Raw genomic sequence first — 22,954 nt, 5'->3', positions numbered from 1 at the left:
AATTTCTACATTTCTAAATCAGTTTTAAGACACTACTCCCAATCCTTTACAGGCAGTCATAGAGAAAAAGCTCAAGACTTGTTACTCACTTGACACCTGCCACTGGCAGGCCTGGTGACTAGGAAAAACACAAAGATTTAACTGAAACTTAATGCTCTTACAGGAATTGGGAGCAAGTGCAGAATTTAGGACAAAAGAAACAAGCAAATGAAATCTATAAAACATACACATAATGAAATGGCCTAAGTGACTCTCACGGAAAAGGGAGTAGCATTCCAGGGTCAGGTCCCTACCCGGCTGTGCTAACTCCTGGCCTGACCTCAGAACACAACAATACTGGCTGTGGCCCTGAGGAGGGAGCACTACAAGTCAGAGGTGCATAGACAATGTTAGACACTCTCCCCTACCCAGGGTAGAGTCAAGGAGCTGCCTTACAGCAGCTGTGGGGTAAGTCAGGACAAGGAGAAGCAAACAAAATGCAAGCAAAGTACAACATGGGACACAGGTGCATGTGAGCCATTCATTTGTGACAACTGCAGTCAGAAAGTTGGCCCAGCCGTCAAAGCTCACATGCAGCTCACACGTAGCCTGTGAGTCTGAGGCCCATGCTGTAGCTCGTGGTAGGCAGCACTCTGGGGTAGGCTGCCAGGTGGGTGAGGTGGAACAGAAGGCTGCAGAGGGAAAGACACAGCAGTGCCCGGTGCTGGCAGGCCCACTGGCATGCCTGTAGTCATGGCCAGGCATACTGTGAACCTGTGGGCCGCTCAGGATGGACAAGGCTTTGTTTGCTCAGACTGCTGAAACCACGGGAAAAGTACAAAGCAGACCTTCTGGAGGTAAAAGTAAAGCCTGCCCCCACATGTCTTCCCAGAAGCTGAAGCGCCCCAGACTTACCCCATCTACAGCTGATAAACCCAACGCCCATCCTGTTCCCACCACTAGTTAACATGGGCAGACACATGTGGCACCCAGTACAACCAAACTGGCCACTCTGCGTTGGGACACTGCACATCACCTGCCCCTCAATTTCCTCCAATCACCCCACCTTCTGCACCCCAGACCTCAGCCTAAGGTTTCAACTATGTGCCCGAGTCCCTGGCACATCTGTTCAGCCCCTTCCCATCGCCCAATCCCCAGCCCAACATCTCCACGTGGACACTCACAGGCAACTCCAAGCCAGGAAAAGATAGAAACTGACACCGACTGCTCCCAGATCTGCAGCACACTGGCAAAGGAGTAGCATGGGCACAGCTCTGGGTGCCTCCCAACTGCTCCACCCACCACCCTCAAATCCAAATGCAGCTTTGGAATACCTTCATCCCTACCACAGGAGCTCCCACCTGCCCACCTAAAGTACACACACCATGCTGCAGCCATAAGAGTTGTACTTTTAAAGGAATGCTGCACCCACCTCTGGCCTTGGCCTCTAGTTGCCCATCTTGTCATCTCTGAGCAACAGCATTCCCCCTCCTCACCCCATCAAAGTGCCCTCCCCACTCTCCTGCACGACACCAGCTGCTCTATGGTGTGTATCCACAGCAAACACTACAATCTGCACCCAGGTCATCATGCATCTGGTGCGTCCTTGTGTCTTGTCTGCTTCCCCCTCATCACGCATGCCCATCCTCCCTCAAACATGTGCCCACTGCCCAGACCACTGCCTGGCACCCAAGGGCTCTTAAACCTGTACTTCTGCCACCCCACAAACACACTACTTTCTGACTGGCTGACTTACTTTTTAGCACGGTTTTAATCTTGGTCATCATTGGCTGCACACTTGTCTCTCCGTCAGATGGATGGTCACTGTCTCCCCCATATTTCTCCTCCATTCGCCTCTTTTTGGGAGCACAAAGGCCCTCCTCCAACAGAGCATCGACATCGTTGTCAAAATCATCCTGCAAAACACGCTGTTCAGACACCACAGCCCCCAGAGCCTGCATTCCTGTACCGAAGGCAAGCTTAACAGCATTAGTGAGAACACACACAGAAATGAGGCACTCTCAAGTGGGGGCCTAGGTATGCCTTTATGTTGCGTGATCATCTGAAAAACAAACAGGAAGAAACTGACAACTGCAACCAACACACTTGATGCTTGGTACAGGTGCACATGCCACCAGGAAGCGTTTCTCAGGAGCACCTTCCAACTCAGGTTGCATAGAAGGTACAAGGTCGACTGCTCAGCCAAACCTTTCATTAGAAAAATGTAAACACCTGGACTTCTTACAGCCTTTTCTCTTCCACATTAACATTATCCCACCTCATATGGGTTTTTTTTTTCCTCTGCAACATCAGCTTTCAAAAGATGCTGCAGTTCCCAACACCTCTCTTTGGGTTTTGTTAAGAGTGCTCCAAAGGAGGGGTTGCCGACATACCTCATAGGAGAAGTTCAAGGCCTCTTCATCCACTCTGTCTCTCTGCACGATTGCTTTAGCCGTGAACCCGCCTGCTCCTTCTTCATCTAGCTCCAAATTGTCAGTAAAATCTTCTAACTCATCGAGCACTGCGTACTCCACTCTCTTTTCCTGATCCAGCTCATTCTCCTCATCCTTCTTATCAGCACTCTCACCCCCTACACCTACCCCATTCCCAACACTCCCGCCAAAGGGACAAGCATGCACATCTCCACTGACAGGGCTAAGGGCCAGACCGCACTCTGCGCGAGCGTCACGCTCCACTCCTGTGTACAGCACCTTCCTGTCCTTACTCCTGCAGCTCTCGGTAAAGCTCACGCTAATCTTTACATCCTTAAGCAACTTAAGGTCAGGGGAGAACTTCCGGACCGCAGGTGCGTGCCGGGCGGTGCGCGGGCTGTGGCCACTACAGTTCGGGTCTATGAGGAGGCGGGCCTTAGAGAAGGATCCTTTGGAGAGAAGAGAAGCTCCGTAGAAGTTGAGCGGGTCCTCAGCAGGGGGTTCGGCCTGTCCATCACCACCAGAGCCAACGTCCATTACCTCTGCATCACTGGACGTTTGCAGGGGAGGTGGTGGAGACTGTTCACGGGGCAGCGCTTGGAGGGGGCAAGCTCGGTTCTCCATCACCGCTTCTCCTGCGGGCTCACGCGGGAGAGGAGAGGGACTCTCATATGTCTCCATAGTAAAAGTGGTTAAGACTATTTTAAAAGACCAGAGTTTTAAAAAACCTTACATAAATCTATACAGCTAACATGCACAAGTCCGTTGAGACCCGGGTGCCGTCCTGCCCGCGCTGCACACGCTGGCGGCTTAGTCAAGCTGGCCACATTGCTCTTTTCATTAATGTAGACAGCTTTTAGAACCACTGCCTCAATTATTGGAAATCACAATGCACTCAGCTTAAATGACTGACGACTAAGCGAGTCTGTCTTCATGCCAAAGTGGCACCTTTCTTCTTCCACCTGCAAAGAGATTTAAAAACATCGTCACAAAATGACAGAAACCTTCTGCTTCCCTGGTATTGAGAGTCAAGTGCCATTAACGATGCAGTAAAGAACTTAAAATACTACTGCCTTAGACAAACTTCTAGGCTTCAAAACAAACTAACTCTACGTTCTTCCTTCAGAACCTGAATTATGATTTTAGTCCCAAGTTAAATTACTTAATTGTCCGCTGTAACTCCTACTTCAGAAGCACAAAAAAAAAGTATTATCTTAAGGCTCAAAAAAGATTTTTAAAAACTGGGTTAGGTTCACCGCAGCATTCCCCTAACTCAATTTATTTGGTAAGCAAGCTCGCGGTGCAAGGCTGCCCTTTCCAGAACACACATAAGGTGTGTGGCCTCCCTCTGGCCATCAGAGCGACATGGATCCACTCACCTGCTAGGGCTGGGTCAGTCAGAGGGTGAGGGCGAGTGCGAGACCCTCAGCTCAACTCTGCAGCACTAGGGCCTCAGAGGTACGGCCAGGCGCTCTGCTACCCAGGGACCCCAGGACTGTCCTGGGCCCACAAGGTGGCACGTGGACCAGGACAGTGATGCAGCGTGCTGAGGTCGCCAGAGGTGGCGTGGTTCTGTTCCCGGTAGAGGAGGGGGGAGGTTGTTGTGGGGAAGGGAACCTGGCCAGGGTTGGTACGGGGAGCCTCAGGAGACAGCTGGAGCCAAGGCACAGGAAGTCCTGGGGGCCATCTGGAGCCTGGCTCCATCCTAGGGGCAATAAGGAGCCACCAAAGGTGAAGTGATTCCCATGTCATAATTCAGTCCCTATTTAGAAAAGGAGACTGACAATTGTGCCAGGCCCAGTGCCTAAGCCCAAGGCATAGAGGGCAGTTCTCCAGGCCAGAGCACAAAAGTGTGAAAGAGGCTCTGTTGACAGGGCTGGAGCCCTCAAGAACAGTAAAGACATGGAACTGACCACACTGCTGACCGGGTAGAGGTGGAGAGCAGAGACAAGAGGAAACTGAAGGCGAATGAAGCTTCTCCCCTGGAGGGATACACGTGTTCCAGCATTCAGGCAGGAGCCTGCAGAGGAGAACGGATGGAGCCTCCAGGCAGACCTGTCCAACAGGTGCTGAGGCCACAGCTCTGGAGCTGTGACTGGCCCAGAAACAGAAGGCCAGAACACATCAGCAAGGTGGTAGTCACCAAAACCACAGGAGAGAGGCTGCCCAGAGAGGCAACACAGACCAAGAAGAGGGTTGAGGATGCAACTCTGGGAAGCTTCCCTTCAGAGAAAGGACAAAAAAGGGATGACATGAAAAGGCAGGTCAGAAGGACAATCCAAAAACCCAGAGGTCTGCAGGACAGCCGGGCATCAAAGCAGGAGAAGCACGTGCAGACACAAATGTGTATGCAAACACACTCCCACACCATGCACACACGCATGAACATGCCATGCACACGGGTGCAGATACACACATGCATGCCCATGCCCACACAAGGCAGGCCTGACTGGCTGCATGGATAGAACAGAAGACAGCAGACATCACACATTTAAGAAGTCTACAGCGAAGGAATAGAGCGTGGTGGTTGCACTTTCAAGGAGACACAACATAAAAACCAGAGACTTGTTTAGATTTGATTAATTCAACCAAATTCACTGGTCTATTCTAAGGGATGTACTACCATGAAAAAGAGACAAGGTCCCCACCACCTGGACACAGCTGGAAAGGCAATGACCACTGAGCTATTTTCTAGATTCCTAAATTCAATGGGAATTTAACACAATACTTCCCCCAAAGGTATATTTGTCAAAAGTGCTGAAGATCAAGGGAATAAAGCATACAGATAACAAGACTCAGAACCGAGGTAAACGCTAAGGAGGCTGCAGTTAAACAGGCATGAGGAGCACCAAGTGAAATAAGGCCAGTCTCCTGGCAACCAACAAAGATCGTTTCAGAGAAGGACAGACAGGTCAGCATGTCCAGTGCTACAGAACACAGACAGAAATCAGGACCAAAACCTTCAGTTTCTGGTAGGTCTGTAGAGATACTAGGAAGAGCCAATCTGTGATTCTGGTGGCTGAAGGGGGGGGGGGGTGTTAAAAACAAAGGGTGGTACAGGATGGGGACACCTGCTACCCACATTAAAAGACCAAGCAACTGCCAGCATCAAAGCACAAAGCAAAGATGATAATGACAACAATGCAGGGAGGCCTGGAAGAGGTGCAGAGGGTGGGGTCAGGAACTGTAGAGAAAAAGACTGTTCCTTCTCCCTGGGAGATCAGGAAAGTCCACCCAGCCCCAGAGGGCAGCAGCTCAAGGCTGAGCTCCGCAGGAGGGCCCTCCTTAGCAAGTGCCTTACTTTCCCTGGTAAGCTTACTCTACTCATTCAACAAGTGTTTGCTGAACACTTTCCATGTGGCATACGTACCATTCTAGAGGCTAAGGACACAAAATGGACAAATTCCTGTCCCACAGAGCTCACTTTTCTTAGTAGGAGAGATGGACAAACAACAAATAGGAAAAACTGAGGAGTATTCAAGAGAAAACAAAACAAGGAGTTGGGGGGGGAGGGGAGGCAGCTTCAGAAAGGGCAGACGGCAAGGGCTGCACAGCCAGAGCCCATCTGAAGGCAGCAGAGAGTAAGCTAGGGGGGTAGGAGGAGACATTCCAGGTGGCGGAAGAGCAAAGACCCTGGGGTAGAAGTGTAGTGCAGCAGGTGAAAGCAACATGCTGAGGGGGAGTGAGACCAGGACTGTGACCCTTAAGAGATGGGCCACTGGACAGGAGGGTCCAAGCAGTGAGGTTGAATGATCCAAAGACAGCAATAGCAGCCAGCCTTCAGCCAGGCCCTGCTCTAAGAGTGTTACGCATTTTCACTCACCGGTTCTCAGAGAGCACTGAGAGAATGGTTAAGGACAGAAAGGTTAAGCAACTTGCTCAAGGTCACACAGCTATAAAGTAGTAAAGCTGCTTTATCACCCAGGCAAGGTGGTTCCCCTGCTCACTTCCCCAGTTTTACACTATCTTAAGTTTGTAAGAACCATTCTGTGTCCAAAAAAACTATCCTGGGCGAGTGGGGGAAGGAGCAAGGGTGAGAGCAAAGAGAGGAATTAAGAGGCTCACCAGGCAGTTCAAAATAGCACATTAAGCTGGAGGTGGTAAGAAATGGTCCTGAGTGTTGCACGGAAGCCTAAGAGAGGAATCCGGGTGACCCTAAATCATGAACAGAGCTGTCATGCATTGAGGTGGTGAAGGCATCATGAGAAGTGGTGTGGGGTGGGTGAAGATAAGGCTTTAGGTTTGAACATGGATACTTGGCATCAAAGTAACATATGGAGATATGGAAAAGACAGCAGCTCAGACGGGGGGCCAGGGCTGGAGAAGGTGATTGGAGATGTGAAGGAGAGAGGGCATTAAAGCCAGGAAGCTGGATGAGACCACCAAAGGGGGAAGGGCAGCTACTAAGAGGGACCAAGACCAGGTAATGCAGTGAGATTCCCGTTTTCTACCACCAAGGTCACGGTCGTTTTATAAAACAATCCCCAGGAAGTGCACCACAGAGTGCCTGGCCATCAAGGGCTCAAAGGACTCTTCCACCAGCAGCCTCACTGCTGCTTCAGCTGAACACACGGATGCAAACCTTGCTTGCCAAGGGGACTGACAGCCAGCAGCAGACTCGCAGCAGGCTCCCCTGGATCCCTAGTAGGTGGGGTAAATCCAACAGGCTTGGACAGCACCCTTCACTCAAGTCCACTTGCTGGGGTGGCATCGAGGCCCTGGCGTTCATGTCCAGGGCTGGGGCTGGTGCCTTTCAGTCAAGCCTCTCACACTGCAGCCTCCCGCCCAACCCAGCAGCAGTATGACCTCATCCACTCCTTTTGTCATCCTCCAATAGGCCTCACATCCTGTACTCACAGGCGCACTGCTGACTGGCCATTCACTCCCTTTGGTGAGGGACAGCCTGCTGCAGGGTCTGGGCCACTGTGCCTGAGGCCCCTGACCGGGAGTCCAGGCTTCGGCCAGGAAACAGGGTCTCCGCTGGGTGGCTGGCCTCTCAGAGTCACCAGCCCTAGCCTGGACTGCCGTGCATCAGGTAACGAGGTACATGCAAGCATGCAGAACAGCAAATCAGGCTCCTACCACGAGCAACCCAAGTCCACCGAGTAATAATACTTGACAGGTACTACTATCAACAGGTTGCAACCTTCCATTCGTTACTACGACCATTGTTACAACAAAACCACATCCCGCTTCCCTACGTGACGTTCAATCCATGAGCATTTGGCGGAGGAAAGACTTGGGCGACTTCTCAGATTTCCCAAACTGTTACGCCCGGCAGGATCCTGGGCGAACACTAGCCGCGTTCATACCTTTCCCGCCTGAAAGCGCCGCTAAGGCTCCGGCCCGCAGAGCGAGGGGCCTGCTCATCCCCGCAGAGAGGCACCAGCGTCGGCGCCACCCGAGCCCGGGGCCCGCCCCCCGCCCCCACGGCGGGACCCCCGCCCCCCCACGGCGGGACCCCCGCCCCGCGTCCTCCGAGGCCCGCGGCCATGATGCTTCACAAAGGCCGGGACTCCGCGTGGCCACCCCGCCGCGCGCCCTCGTGCCCCGCCCCGCCCCAGCCCGCCGCCCGGGAACCTCAGCCCTCGGCCCGGGAAGGAGGGAGGGGAAGGACGCGCCCTCGCGCAGAGGCCGCGGCGCCCGCCCGCCCGGCCCGCGGGGCGCCCCTCGCGCCCCGCACCTACCTCCGGCGCCCGCGGCCTGCCCGAGCTGCCCGCAGCCCGACCAAAGCACGGAGACCCTCACGGCCTAGCCGCCACGGCCGCCGCCGCCATCTAGGAAGGCCACCAAGCTCTCTCCGGTCGGCGGGACCCGCCTGCCGCGCGGGGCGAGCGGAGGGCGGGCCTTGGCGACTCGCGGCCAATCCCCGCGCGCGGCCGCCCCGCATTGGGGGAACCGCGCAGCGGGCTGTGGAGGCCGCCAATCGGCGGCGCGTGGCGCTCGCGGCCACGGCACGCGGCCCAATAGCGCGGCCGCGTGGGCGGGACCAGGCGCTCAGGCCGCGGCCGCGCTAACGGTCGCCGCCGGGGCGGGGCTCGCCGCGCGGGGGGCGGTGGCCGCGAAGAGCGCCGGGAACGGGGAGCGCGGGGAATGCCGGGAACAGGAGAGCGCGGGAAGCGCGGGGAATGCCGGGAAGGGGGAGCGCAGAGCATGCCGGGAACGGGAGAGCGCGGGAGGCGCCGAGACGCCGGCGGCGCGGAGGACGCCGGGAGCTGAAGTCGCCTTTGTGGTCTACGTGGTGCGGACGAGAGCGTACGTGTGTGCGTGCACACACACAGGAGGCCGTACGCGAGCGTGCAGACACCACACGCCGACACACTCACACAGGAGGCCGTACGCGTGCGTGCAGACACCACACGCCGACACACTCACACAGGAGGCCGTACGCGAGCGTGCAGACACCACACGCCGACACACTCACACAGGAGGCTGTACGCGTGCGTGCAGACACCACACACCGACACACTCACACAGGAGGCCGTACGCGTGCGTGCAAACACCACACACCGACACACACCGGAGGCCGTACGCTTGCGTGCAGACACCACACACCGACACACACCGGAGGCCGTACGCTTGCGTGCAGACACCACACGCCGACACACTCACACAGGAGGCCGTACGCGAGCGTGCAGACACCACACACCGACACACACCGGAGGCCGTACGCTTGCGTGCAGACACCACACGCCGACACACTCACACAGGAGGCCTTACGCGAGCGTGCAGACACCACACGCCGACACACTCACACAGGAGGCCGTACGCGTGCGTGCAGACACCACACACCGACACACTCACACAGGAGGCCGTACGCGTGCGTGCAGACACCACACACCGACACACACCGGAGGCCGTACGCTTGCGTGCAGACACCACACGCCGACACACTCACACAGGAGGCCGTTACGCGAGCGTGCAGACACCACACACCGACACACACCGGAGGCCGTACGCTTGCGTGCAGACACCACACGCCGACACACTCACACAGGAGGCCGTACGCGAGCGTGCAGACACCACACGCCGACACACTCACACAGGAGGCCGTACGCGTGCGTGCAGACACCACACACCGACACACTCACACAGGAGGCCGTACGCGTGCGTGCAGACACCACACACCGACACACTCACACAGGAGGCCGTACGCGTGCGTGCAGACACCACACACCGACACACACCGGAGGCCGTACGCTTGCGTGCAGACACCACACACCGACACACTCACACAGGAGGCCGTACGCGTGCGTGCAGACACCACACACCGACACACACCGGAGGCCGTACGCGAGCGTGCAGACACCACACGCCGACACACTCACACAGGAGGCCGTACGCGTGCGTGCAGACACCACACGCCGACACACTCAGACAGGAGGCCGTCCGCGTGCGTGCAGACACCACACGCCGACACACTCACACAGGAGGCCGTACGCGTGCGTGCAGACACCACACGCCGACACACTCACACAGGAGGCCGTACGCGTGCGTGCAGACACCACACGCCGACACACTCACACAGGAGGCCGTACGCGTGCGTGCAGACACCACACGCCGACACACTCACACAGGAGGCCATACGTGTGCATGCATACACACCAGCCATACACATAGACACTCAGACACACATACACACTCAGACAAACCACACACACAGGAGGCTGTACATGTGCATACATAAACACAGAGACATATACAACCACATCCGTCACACAGGCACACACAACACACACACCCAGGCATTACACATTTCCAGTTAAAAGCATTAAGCATAATCATTAGGATAAAAGGACAAATAGGCTGAACTGTCCTGCATCTTTCCACTTGCTAATGCCATTTGAAGAACCTCAGAAAAGGAGGGTATGAGTAAATGGACAGAGACAGCTCTTCCTTAAACCAGAATTCCAGTGAATAAATGCAAAAGGAATGGTGGAAGTAGAAAATTTCCCTTTTGGCAGCCTGCACAAACCTGCTGCAGACAAAAATCATGGATGCTGAAATAGCAGGCAGAAGTATGAGAATTGGCAACAAGCTTTTTTGTTGCTTTACAGAGTTGCATAGTTTCTCCCCAAGATGCTAATTGCAAACGTAAAATAGTAACTACAGTGGAGAAAACCCTGAAAGACCCCACCTAACCAAGTGATCAAGGTGACCAGCAAACGTATACAGATACAAACATATGAGATTTATACCTTAAAAATGTACGCTATATCGTATACTAATGATACCTCGCTGAAAACAAAGACAAAAGTCAGCTCCAGTAAAGGGGCGTGTTGTAGGCCTCCTGAGAAGGACATGCATCACCTGTGGCTATTTCTACCCAAAAAGCAAAATCTGAATACAGAAAGACCAGACAAACCCAAATGACAGACATTCTACCAAAACGCTGGCAGGTGCTCTTCAAGTGTCAAGATCATTCAAGTCAAAGATATACTGAGGAGCTGTCTTTGACTACCGGAGACACACCTAAGTGTGATGTGGGACCTGGACCCTGGATTGGAACCTGGCTCAGGAGAGGGATATAAGTGTGACAACTGGTAAAATTCAAATCGGGTTTGTAAATTAGCTGGTGGTATTGTATCAATGCTAACTTCCTGATTGTAGTCATTTTACTGTGGCTCAAGGGAACTGGGTAAAGGACACTGGAATGTTTTGTTCTATTTTTTTCAAGTTTTTAGTAAGTTGAATTCATTTCAAAATGAAAAGATGTTACAGGTGAGGAAGTCAGAGGCCCATCCAGGCCCTTTCCTCCTTTCCTGCCCCTTGCTGTTCACCTGGCTGCCCCAGTGGTCAGCACCAGGCACTTCACAATAAAAATGTGACCAAGCCCCATGAGGTTCTGGCTTCTGGACTGGGGCAGAGGAGGCCAGTCTCCCTGTGGCTAAGTGGTCAGAGCTCATGGGAATCCTTGGCATGCCGCCATCCAGCCCTAGCGAACTCTCCACATTTTGTTGCTTGGTGAGTTGCCTCAGACTTGAGGCCTCAGACCAACACACTACAGCTGGCCTCCCATACAGCCTTCCCACATGACATCCCCACAGTCCCCATCCGACTCCAGCCTCAGGTGGATGCCTAGAAGCTGAAACTCTAGCCCTAGCTGAGGGAGGAAACTCTTCCCTTTGGAATCCTGTGTTTCCACCTGAGCCCAGTCTCTGCTAAAGGGCCTGGATGATGCTATCTACTGGCAGATGAGGCCAAAAGATCAGGTGTTGGTGGCAGGGCAAGGGTGGCCATGAGTGGGGAGGTGGGGGCAGTGTCTCTGCAGGCAGAAGACCAGGAGCCAGGACAAGCCTCAAGGCCAGGCTGCGTTCCTGGGCTGGTCCTGTTTACTCATACACTTGGCTTCCATATCAGTCAGCTCCACACACCAGCGTCCACGCCAACACGCTTCAGCTGGCATCTTAGAGCCAGAGAGCAGAAGCAGCTCATCTAGGAAGGGGCATCTGAAAAGGAGGTGAGTTCCCCATCCATTTGGGAAAAGAGAACCCATGTTGGGGACTCAGGAATCCAATGCATCTGATGACTAGCTAAACCATGCCAAGGTCAGGTCCAGGCCTTCCTGTGTGGCACGCCAGAAGCTTTTCTAGAAGGCACAGCTTCCTAGGGTCCCTTCTAACCACACAAGAGTCTCACTTCAAGGCTTAAATAAACAGGGACTCGGGAAGTGCAGCAATGTCATCATTGATTCAAATGTCAACCTGGCCTGGGCATCAGGATAAAGTGATGGGCAAAAGAGGAACGATGGCCTTGCCTTCCTGAAGCTCTCCTTCTGACAGAGACACACAGGAAACAATCAAGCAAAACACCTAGCATGTTACAGTGCTAACTGCTATGGAAAATAGAGCAGGGACCAAGGTAGGGCAGATTGCAGTTTTAGATGGGATGCCTCCCCACTTTACCAAAGAGCTGCAGGATGTGAAGGAGAGTGTGGTTTGGATATATGGGGGAGAAGAGTTCTTCAACCAGAAGGGACAGCAAGTGCCAAGACCCTGGGACAGAAGCTGTGCAGAAAGTGTTGCCAAGGACAGTGGCAGAGGCAAGATAAATGCGGTGATGGGAGGAGGGGCAGTGTAGGGCAGCAGCCGGTGAAACCAAAGTGGGAGGACCATGAGCCTACAAGGGAAGACACTACAAGATGCACCTGTCCTCATCCTACTCCTTCCTGGCCTCATGGCTCTGCCTCCCTATCTGCCTGGGGACTGAGACATAGTTATGTTATCTCCCCAAGCTTCAATCTCCTCATCTGTAAAATGAAGCTCACAGTTGTATTAGTTAGCTAGAGCTGCCATAACAAAGCATCGCAAATGAATGGCTTAAATCACAGATATTTATCACCCCACAGTTCTGGAGGCCAGAAGTCCGAGGTCAAGGTGTTGGCAGGACCATGTTCCCTGTGAAAGCACCAAGGAAGGATCTGTTCGGGTCTCTCTCGCAGCTTCTGGTAGTTTCTTGGCATGAGATAGCCCAGCTCCAGTCTTTATAGGGCATTTGGCCTGCGTGCATGTCTGTCCCTGTGTTCAAACTTCCCCTTTTTTATAGGCACATCAGTCATACTGGATTAGAGCCCACCCTAATGACTTCATTTTATCTCCATTACCTCTGTAAATACCCTAATAAGGTCACATTCTGATATACGGGGACCAGGATGACAACATCTTTCAGGGGACACAACCCACAACAACAGAATTACACATTGGGCTGCCCCTTCTTCGGAGGGCTCAGGCACCTGGAGAGCCCAGGGCAGGCTGAGGGCAGGGGTAACCCTGTGTAGGCTCTCCCTGAGGTAGATGGCTGTACACCAGCCCCATGGTGCCCCACGGGGGCTGATATGCCTGGCCAGGGTGGGTGCTGGTGTGGGACACTGAGGCAGATGAAGGGGATCAGCAGTGCCCAGGCTGAAAGCCTGGCCCGGTGTGGTTCAGCCAACAAGTGTGGGACGTGGGGCCAGTTTGCCCTGGCCTGGGGGTGTGTGGGCTATGCCACCACTGGGGACCCCCTCCAAACCTGACCATGCTCAAGCACTTTTTCTTGGAGTTTAAAGTGAGCCAGAGAGGGCATCAGGCCCCTGAGGGGTACTCGGGTGGGAGGAGAGAAGGGTTGAGGCAAGTGGGGCCTGGTGTAGGTCCACAACCCACCCCAAGCTGTCACTGGCCCTGAGAAGGCCAAGTTGCAGGTCAGCACTAGACACACATGGGACCCCCTGATGCTCAACCTGGGCGAGGGACAAGAACTCCCAGGTGCTTGCCCAAAACCAGGGTCCTGCGTTTGACACGGACTCTACCTGCCCCCTTGCTCTGAAACCCATCCATTCCTACCATCCCCTGGCCTCCTCAGCCCAGCTCAGGAGGCCCTGTGACTGGCACCTGCCATGTCCCATGCACACAGACTCTTTCGAACCCCAGCCTCTGACCAAGGACAGACAGATGGACAGAGTGATGGACCTATGGTGCTCAGAAACCTATAAGCAAAAGAGGAACATGGGAAGAGGCTTGTTCTGGTGAGCGTGCCTTGGGAGCTCCTGCAGGCCAGGAAAGCAGCCCTGCTGACCCCTTGTACAGTTGTCCCCCATCACACAAGGACCTGGAATGCACTGACTCACCACAGCCTTAGAGTTTTATTATCAAGGTCTCACATTCAAGTATAGATTTCTATGAAGTCTGACTCCCCAAGGAAAAGGGAAATAGCAAGGGTTGGCTGTGTCCCCTCGCTGAGAGGGCCTACCCAAGACCCATGACCCCACAATGGGCAGGTAGGTGCCTAACAGCCTACCAAGGTGCCCCAGTATACACAGGACCCCTGGTACATCATGCAGGACCACCCCCTCCCCCTACGGGACCACTCCATGCACATATAAGACACCCCCCCAGAGGGCAAAGGACTACCAACCAGCCTATGCTTCTGTTATGACAGTGGGTTTTCCTTGGGTTGTTCTCATTTCTCATTCCAAATGAGGCCTCTCCTCTCCAAGAGCAAATCTAGTTGTCCAGAAGTGAGTCCACTCATGCCCAGGAAAGGAGAACCACTTTTAACCAAAAGTCTATATCCTTCTCTCTTGATCAAGGCAAAGACCCACTGGCCAGAAGCACCTGTGTGTGTGAGAGGCACATCTCTGCTTGTCTAGCATGCATATGTGTGTATGCCCGGAACCGTGTGTGCATTTGAACATGTGTGCACCTATCTGTTGCCTGTACATGTGTATGCAGGTGCGCGTGGTGCCTGTGCACCTACAGGTGTGCATGGAAACATGTGCCTTGAGTGTGTGCCTCTGTGCTTGAACAGGGGGCAGGCCCAGGTGCCTTCACACACACACACAGCACACCTGGGCCTGCCCCAGGCCTACTGTGGGACTCTGTCCCTCCCACCAGTGTAAGGGCAGACCCTGAGCTGGACACAAGGACACAGGTCACAGAAACACTAGAGGGCCCTGGTCCTAGGGGATGCTGGACAAGTCACAGGAGTGCATGTGGCTATGGAAGGTTCCTATCCACACTGGTTCTTGAGGCAGAGCCTTCCAGGAGCCCAATGGCCACACCCAGGGAGAGGGGTTAGCTCTGCAGCTTGAACTCGTGGGTGCTGGTCTCCCAGCAGGAGGGGTCCTTGTCCAGCATGCTACGCTCTGTGAAGGTCACGTGCCCGTCTGCGTCCACGAGGATGACCGTGTTGGTTCTGAAAGAGAGCAGGGGGCCCGTGTTCAGCCCTCTGCCCTCAGCCCCCTGCCTGCCTGGCCGAGCCCCAAATGGAGCCTCTGTCACCAGGAACTGTCTCCTGTCCTCCCCCCACCACTACCCATCCCAAATGTTCGGTGTACTTTCTTTCCTCCTGCCAGCCCTCCCCAAGGCCAATCCTCACTTTGTTGGTACCTGTCTCCTCCTGCGAGAGGGCAGGGACCAGGTGCCCAAGAAGCCCCAGTGCAGGCTGACACCCAGAGTGGGCACACACATGCTAAAGACTGGTGGTCCCAGTTGGGCCTGGACCCAGCAGGCACACACCTATCCAGGGAGCAGAACTGGCACTCTACCTCATGCACATGAGTACCCGTGAGTATGTAACTCAGTCGAGAAAATAAGTCTGTGACACAGAAGCTTAAGAGAATTGATGCCCTGCCACCTGCCAAGAGAAAAAGCCTGAGAATGGAAAGGCCACCATTCAGGCTTACAACGCTCCGGCCTAGGAGCATCAGGATTGGGCGTTGACACCACCCTGGTCCCGCCTACCATCCCATCCCCCAGATAGAGGGCTCAAAGCTGTCATTTCCTGGAGGGTGGAAGACTCAGGCCAACCTTAACTTGAAAACCAAACCTGTGACATCATCACGCACCCAGAGTACATGTGATATCACTGTGGCATCAGTCAGCACTTGTCACCACCCAAGCACCCCATCCCTGAGTCCTTGGTGGCCACAGGCCCCCAAGATCTTGGCCGAACCATCATAGTCTACTGCAGGTCACCAGCCAGGCTGGTGCCCACGGGGCCTGGTGCACGCCAAGTCTAGGCAGATGTTGCTGTGCATGAGGTCACAATCCGCCTCCAGGCTAGGTGGGCCAGGTGCACAACAGCACTCCTAGAGCATCCTAGCTGGTCCAGTAGCCCACCCTCCTCTGTACATCCCAAACACCTTCAAGTACAGCATGTGGGCTACCCCAGACAGAACCATAAGGACGGGCTGGGTCTCCCAGACACTCCCAGACACACACAGCCAATCTTCCTCTGCCTCGGAGGGAGAGGGGCAGACAGGGAACTTGCTGGGACAGCAGACACTCGTTCCAACAGCTTCTCCTTCCCAGGCATTCTCCCCTTGTGGCTGAGACCAGAAGTTGCCTTTTTCTTGAGCAATGTCCCCAGGCTGAGATGACCTAATTCCTGCCCTGGTCACACAGAAAATGTAACAGACCCAAGGACACAGGGCGAAGGGGGGGAAGAGCTGGGCAGTGGGACCTCTGGGCCCCCGGGGATCTACCAACCCCGCGTGCATCCATAGCCATCCCAGGCCCCTCAAGGCCGTGTAGGGAGCAGGAACAAGCCCAGAAGCCACTCCTGCAGTACCCCTGGGAGCCGACGAGCATTTCGTGCATAACCATCAACTATGGTGTCTGCTGGCCCAACAGCCCCCCAAGCTAAAATGGCAGCTGCTTTTAGACAGGGCAGAGGCTCTGGGATCCCCAGAGCTCAGGGAGGGCTGGGTTCCTCATGGGACAGGACTGAATGCACCCAGCAGCCCCTCGTACCTGGTGCCATAGCCCGGGCAGCGCACACACACAGCAGCATACTTGCTCAGAAAGGGCTGCACGTACTCCCTGCCCTGGTCCTCAATGGCCGGGTCTGGCAGCTGCCTGGAAGGACAGAGGAGGGGTCACTGCCGCCCGAGCCACCCACCTGCAGCCCCACCTGCCATCCTCAAGGCCTGCAGTGCCCAAGGAGCCTACCAGCCTCACAAGGCAGTTGGAGGAGTCCAATGACAGTGATTACCAGGCCAGCTCGTCCTGCTAGGGCTACCAGAAGCTTTCCCAGGATCCAGGAACAAGAGCACCTGTGAGCTAGGCACTGGGGAAGGGTCTGGGGGCTCCATCTGGTTAGAGCTGTACAAGCCCCCCCCCCAGGAAGGACAAAAACCGTCTCTCAGAGCAAACTCACCTTCCTGTCCTGGTGAGGTCTGAGTGGTTAGGGGTGCTGTGGGGCAGATGCCTGGCTGAGGGGTCACTGACCACACACACACCCTGCCTACCCCAAGAGGTACCCTATGGGCACCTCTCCATGTGACAGGAACCCACTCGAGCTCTGCAACTTGCCAGCCACTGAAGCTGGTGCTAGGACCACAGCTGTCAAAACAGCCAGGACCCCGTTTCAGGCCAGCAAGAATGACAGACAGTGACCAAGGGCCATGTGGACTTACAGCTGAGCATGGGACGCCGGGCCAGCCCAAGGAGGGCTTCCCTGAGGGACAGCTATGCTGGGGCTGAAGGTGCCCTGCTTCATGGTTCCAAAAGGAGACAGAGAGTAAGCAAGGGACAGGGAGGGGGTCCAGCAGAAAGGAATGGGAGGCTGCCCATGGGGGCTCCTCTGAAGGGCTGCCGAGGCATCTGGGTAGGAGAGTGGCCTGGCCTGAGTATGGGCCACATTGTGGCATGGGAGGATGGTAGCTTGGCCAGCACCTCTGACCCCCAGCTGGGATGGCCAGGACATGCCAGGGGGTGGCATCCTAGAGCAGGTATTGTGTGCAGAAGCCAATGGGGTGCCTTAAAGGAAGTTGGGTCAGGAGCTCCTTTCCCCTAGGTGATTCCCAGGACAGGTGTGTCTATGCCACAGTACCAGTAGGACAATATGTAGGAAGGACAGTTAACCCCCAGACATACTCCCAGGGTAGCTGCTTGCTTCTGGGGCACCTGGAGCTTTCTAGAATCCCCCACTAGTTGTGTGCAGACATGGGGAACCTCCAGCTACTCTCTGCCCCATACATGATCACATCAAGCCTCTGAGAACATTGAGTTTCCAAGTGTACTGGTCCAGGAGGGGAGCAGTTAGGAGAGGAATGAAGAATAGCGTATCCATCAGGTTCCCGCTGGCTGAGGAGCCGGCCCCAGTCACCTCCTTGAGCCTCCCAGGGCAGCACAGCCTGCCTGCCTGTCTCTATGTCCCAGGGCTAGAGGAGGAGAATACTCTGCTCGCCCCAGCACGATCTGCCCACTCACGCCTCGTCATTGTTGAGCACGTTCAGGAGCTGGGCAATGAGGATGTCCTTGGGGAGCGCCTGGCTTCGCTCCACAGCTTCTAGGAAGAGCTGCTTCCCAAAGCACAGCTTCCTCCAGGGTGTCTCCAGCAGTGCATTGCTTAGTCCATAGGTCCCTGCAGAGAGGGGGACAAGCCAGCCAGTGCAGGGGCCCTGCTGTCGGAATTCAAGGTAAATGCCCACCCACCTGCACTGGGCAAGGGGCCAGGAGTATGGCCGAGGACACTGAGGCCAGGCCACCCCACACTGCAGCACTTTCTCTACGCGGATTCCTGACTTATCTGTGTGGCAAGGGGTGAAGAACTCAACACAGCAGGGCACTCCCAGGAGGCCTTGAGGCACAAGTGCCAAGTACCAAGCAGCCTTGATGGACAGAATAATGGAGGATCAACAACCTGAATTCCAAGTAAGCAGAAGAAGGGGAACCTCAAGAAGGAACCACCTCCCCATCTCACTCCTGTCTCTAAGCTAGGAAAAAGCTGTAAGGTATGGATCTGCCTGAGAAGGTCAAGATGGGAAAATATCCAACATCAGAATGGCCTCAACTCAATGGGAGGGGGCAGGGCCCCCCTCTACTCTATACTGGCCAGAACCCTGGCGTGGAGAATGAGAGGGTCAGCGCAATTTTCTCAGAACAAGTTCACAGTGAGTGAAAAGAATGTGTGGCAAAAAAGTAAAGGGTTTCTCACTCATGGAAAACAAAAAACAAAAAAAAACACTTGGCCTTGAAGTGGAGAGGCCCCTAGAGCCTCAGGCAGCAATGGCAGGTGAACTCAGAAGCATGCATCTTGAAAGATGCACTGAAGACAGGCTGCCACCACCCTCTGCTGTCATTCCTCACGGGGTGAGGATCCCGAGTCTAAGGTGATTGCAGCCACTTCCAAGGAAGACAGCCTTGGGTCCCCTGGGCCACCAGGCTGGGGTATCACTGTGTTTTATCCATTAAGAGCAGCAGGGAAGACTACTCAGTGGTGGTCCTGGGCCCCTGGGCAGCCACATGCAAACACTGAAGTGGAATCTCTACCTCATACCATACATAAGAATCAATTCAAAATGTCCCGAAGCCTCTAAACCTTAAAGGCTGATGCTATAAACCTTAGAAGAACGCACAGGAGAAAAGCTACCAGCTTTTGATTAGGCAGTGATTTCTTAAACATGACACCAAAAGCACGAACAACAACAAAAAAGAAATATATAAACTGGACTTCACCAAAATTCAAAATGTGCCTCAAACACATGAACAAAAAAGTGAAAAGAAAACCAACAGAAAGGCAGCCCTGGTAGCTCAGCTGTTTAGCGCCGCCTTCAGCCCAGGGTGTAATAATCCTGGAGACACATGATGGAGTCCCTCATCAGGCTCCCTGCATGGAGACTGCTTCTCTCTCTGCCTCTCTCTCTGTGTGTCTCCCATGAATAAATTTAAAAAAAAAAAAAGAAAGAAAGAAAGAAAACCAACAGAAGGCAAGACAATTTTTGCAAATCATAAATCTGATACAAGACTGGTAGCTAGAATATATAAAGAACTACAACTTGGGGCACCCAGTTGGCTCTGTTGGAAGAGCATGCGACTCTTGATCTCAGGGTTTTAAGTTCTACCCCCAGGTTGGGCACAGAAATTACTAAAAAATAAAATCTTAAAAAAACAAAAAAAACCCTACAACTCAAATATAAAAATAGAAACAAACCAATTTAAAAACAGGCAAAAGGGATCTCTGGGTGGCGCAGCAGTTTGGCACCTGCCTTTGGCCCAGGGCGTGATCCTGGAGACCTGGGATCGAATCCCACGTTGGGCTCCCGGTGCATGGAGCCTGCTTCTCCCTCTGCCTGTGTCTCTGCCTCTCTCTCTCTCTCTCTCTGTGTGACTCTCATAAATAAATAAAGAAAAAAAATATTAAAAAAAAAAAAAAAACAGGCAAAGGATCTGAATAGACATCTCTTCAAAAAAGATATATAAATGACCTATAAGTACATGAAGAGATGCTCAAAGTCTTTTGCCATCAGAGAAAGGCAAATCAAAATCACCACAAAACACTACTTCATACCCACTAGGATTGCCATAATCATAAAGATAGGCTCCTGGCTGGCTTCATTGGCAGAGCGTGAGACTCTTGATCTTGGGATTGTGAGTCTGAGCCCCACATTGGATGTAGAATTTTTTAATTTAAAAAATATTAAAAAAAAAAAAAAGAATAACTACTAGTGAGGATGTGGAAAAATTGGAATCTCATATGCTGCTGGTGGGAACGTTAATGGTGCAACTGCTTTGGAAAATAGTTCAGCAGTTCCCCAAAGGGATTAGACGGTTACCTTACCATCTAGCACTTCCACTCCTAGGTATACACATGAGAGAGGGAAACACAGGTCCCCCCAAAAACTTTTTGACAAATGTTCACAGCGGCATGATCCACAGTAGCCGAAAGTTGAAAACAACCCAAGGGTGGGTCCATCAACCAGATAAAAGGAAAAACAAAATGTAGACTATCTGGACTGGACAATAGAATATTATTTAGCCATAAAGCGGAAATGGAGCCCTAATTTGTGATAATACAACACAGACAGACCTTGAAAACATTGTGCTAAGAAGCCAGTCACAAAAGGCCACATATTGGATGACTGTGCTTATACAAAACATCCAGAATAAGCACGTCCAGAAAGACAGAAAGTAGGTTAGTGGTTACCTGGGGCTGAGGGGTAGAGGGGACAGGTGGGGGGGGGTGACTGCTAATGGGGACAAGGGTTTCTCTTTGGAGTGATGAAAATGTCACGGAATTCAGTCGCAGTGAGAACTGCTCACCTTTGCAGATAGACTCTGATCTTCTGAATGGTATAGTTTAAGTGAGTAGGTTGTATGATATGTGAGTTACATCTCAAGAAAGCTGTTATTTTATTTTTTATTTATTTTTTTTTAATTTTTATTTATTTATGATAGTCACAGAGAGAGAGAGAGAGAGAGAGAGAGGCAGAGATACAGGCAGAGGGAGAAGCAGGCTCCATGCACCGGGAGCCCCACGTGGGATTTGATCCCGGGTCTCCAGGATCGCACCCTGGGCCAAAGGCAGGCGCCAAACCGCTGCGCCACCCAGGGATCCCGAAAGCTGTTATTTTAAAAAAGTGACACGATTTTTAAAAAGTGACATGACTGGAGAAATAAGCTCAGGGAAACAACACAATGTATCTGAAATGACCTCGCTCCCTCCCTTCCACTTTCCCTCTCTCTGCCCCTTCCTTTTCTCCCTTTGGCAGAAAACAAGCATCTCCATCACAGAATCTCAGGCACTGAGATCTGAGACAAAGCATCACAGGAGTGGTTTCCAGATGCTTCCTTCCACAAAGGCCTCTGGGCCAAGGTATAGAATTGGGGGTAGGAGGGGCCTCCATGTCCTATTGTGGACACAGTTTCAGTTCTCAGTTCTCTCCAGGCAGTCATGGGCTCAGCGCTAGGGGAAGGTGGCCTTGGCTGTGGACAGCCTGACATGTGGACCAGGCGTAGGCCATGGGCCTCTAAGGGGCTATAAGGTACACAAATGGCCAAAGAGCATAATCCCAGGAGAGAAATGTGACAGGGACCTAGTCTCTGAAAAGTACAGAAGTGTCACCATAGAAGCCGCCCCTATCTGTCACCACCCACCAGAGCAGGCTTACCTGGTGCCAGGACGACTGGCTCGGGTTCCCCCCGGTTTCCATAGTAGCAAATGACATCTCCCTTCTCTGTGCTGTGGACAGGAGAAGAGAGGGTCAGATGGGAGCCATGGGGCATCCAAATCTCTCACTGCCTGGCAATCTCCACAGTCCCATCCCCAGCACAGGGACAATGACTTGCTGCAACTAGGACAGGAGCTAGTCAGGGCCCCAGCCTCTCAAGGACCTCACTGGTAGGATCCTGGAGACCCCTGGCTCCTGACTCCCAGCTCACCAGAGACCACTGGCCTGGGAACATCCTGGGAGGGGCAGCATCTAAAAGACCCCTCCCCCCCCACCTCACCACATGCCCCCGTGGTACAGGTACTCGCAGGCTGTGTGCATTAATAACTGCAATGTACCCGCAGCCACCAGTCCCCACCCCGCCCACAAGCTATCTCTGGAACACCTCCAGACACAGTGGGATGCCCCAGGGTAAAAGAGGCTTCTGAACAAAGCACCAAAGATCACATTTGCCTACTTTTATGTGCTGAGTGTGCATTTGAAAATAGTTCAAAATGCTCAGAGCTAAAAATGTTCCCATTTCTAAATACCATAGTAAATCTTCCTGCTAGAGGAATTAATTGCCTTCTCTGCAAACTAGAGAAGGACTCTTTCTGGCCTGTGAGCTGCCCTCCTGCAGGTGCAGAGAATGCCACCCATGGGACCTGAGCCTCCAGGATGAACCACTGCAAAGAAAGGGCTGGGTGAGGCTGCCAGGGAGTCCCTCCGCTGTGTCCACTCTGGCCCCAAATGACTTCACATTCTGCTCATGTTCTTGCTCTCCACAGCCCCTGGCTCATTTCTGAAGACATCTGGCCAATGACTTCAGAAATTTTGTTTATAGGAAAAAAACTAGAAAGCATGAAGACTCGTGTATTGGACATCCACTGCTGCCGTGCTTGGTCAGGGACCGGCCACAACAGTGATGAGGCTCTCTTCTTCTTGACCCCGAGTTCCTCCAGGCACCTACCACTGGGGCTGCTTGCTGACCAGACTCCTTCCACCTCCAGGCCTCAGCCCTCCACAGCTGGCCCTTGGGCATAACCCACTTGGTTGCTCTGGCCACCACCTGTCCTTGAGGGCTGTGTCTAGGGAGCCCCTGTGGCCCCAGAAGCCAGGAGACCTGTTCAGG

At 53.6% G+C, this 22,954-nt stretch overlaps 2 protein-coding genes across 3 annotated transcripts in view; both read right to left on the bottom strand.

Annotated features, from left to right (window-relative positions):
• DGCR8 (DGCR8 microprocessor complex subunit) overlaps window positions 1–8,474 on the bottom strand; it is a 36,815-nt gene extending 28,341 nt beyond the window's left edge. Inside the window, exons 1-3 of the mRNA XM_072723512.1 lie at window positions 8,099–8,474; window positions 2,373–3,373; window positions 1,736–1,895 (exon numbers count right to left, since the gene is read on the bottom strand). Of these exons, the coding sequence (XP_072579613.1) occupies window positions 1,736–1,895; window positions 2,373–3,092 (880 nt within the window). The 5' untranslated portion in view covers window positions 3,093–3,373; window positions 8,099–8,474. The remainder of the gene's footprint in view (window positions 1–1,735; window positions 1,896–2,372; window positions 3,374–8,098) is intronic.
• A 5,538-nt stretch (window positions 8,475–14,012) lies between these two features.
• TANGO2 (transport and golgi organization 2 homolog) overlaps window positions 14,013–22,954 on the bottom strand; it is a 37,783-nt gene continuing 28,841 nt past the window's right edge. For both annotated transcript variants that reach the window (XM_072723511.1, XM_025982666.2), the window contains exons 6-9: window positions 21,784–21,854; window positions 18,104–18,257; window positions 16,643–16,747; window positions 14,013–15,083 (exon numbers count right to left, since the gene is read on the bottom strand). In XM_072723511.1, coding sequence (XP_072579612.1) covers window positions 14,963–15,083; window positions 16,643–16,747; window positions 18,104–18,257; window positions 21,784–21,854 — 451 coding nt within the window. In that variant the 3' untranslated portion in view covers window positions 14,013–14,962. The remainder of the gene's footprint in view (window positions 15,084–16,642; window positions 16,748–18,103; window positions 18,258–21,783; window positions 21,855–22,954) is intronic.

Source organism: Vulpes vulpes, chromosome 10 (genome assembly GCF_048418805.1).
Source record: "Vulpes vulpes isolate BD-2025 chromosome 10, VulVul3, whole genome shotgun sequence".
Classification (NCBI taxonomy): domain Eukaryota; kingdom Metazoa; phylum Chordata; class Mammalia; order Carnivora; family Canidae; genus Vulpes; species Vulpes vulpes.
The sequence above is the reverse complement of the archived record's forward strand: the minus strand, read 5'-3'. Positions and strand labels throughout refer to the sequence as shown.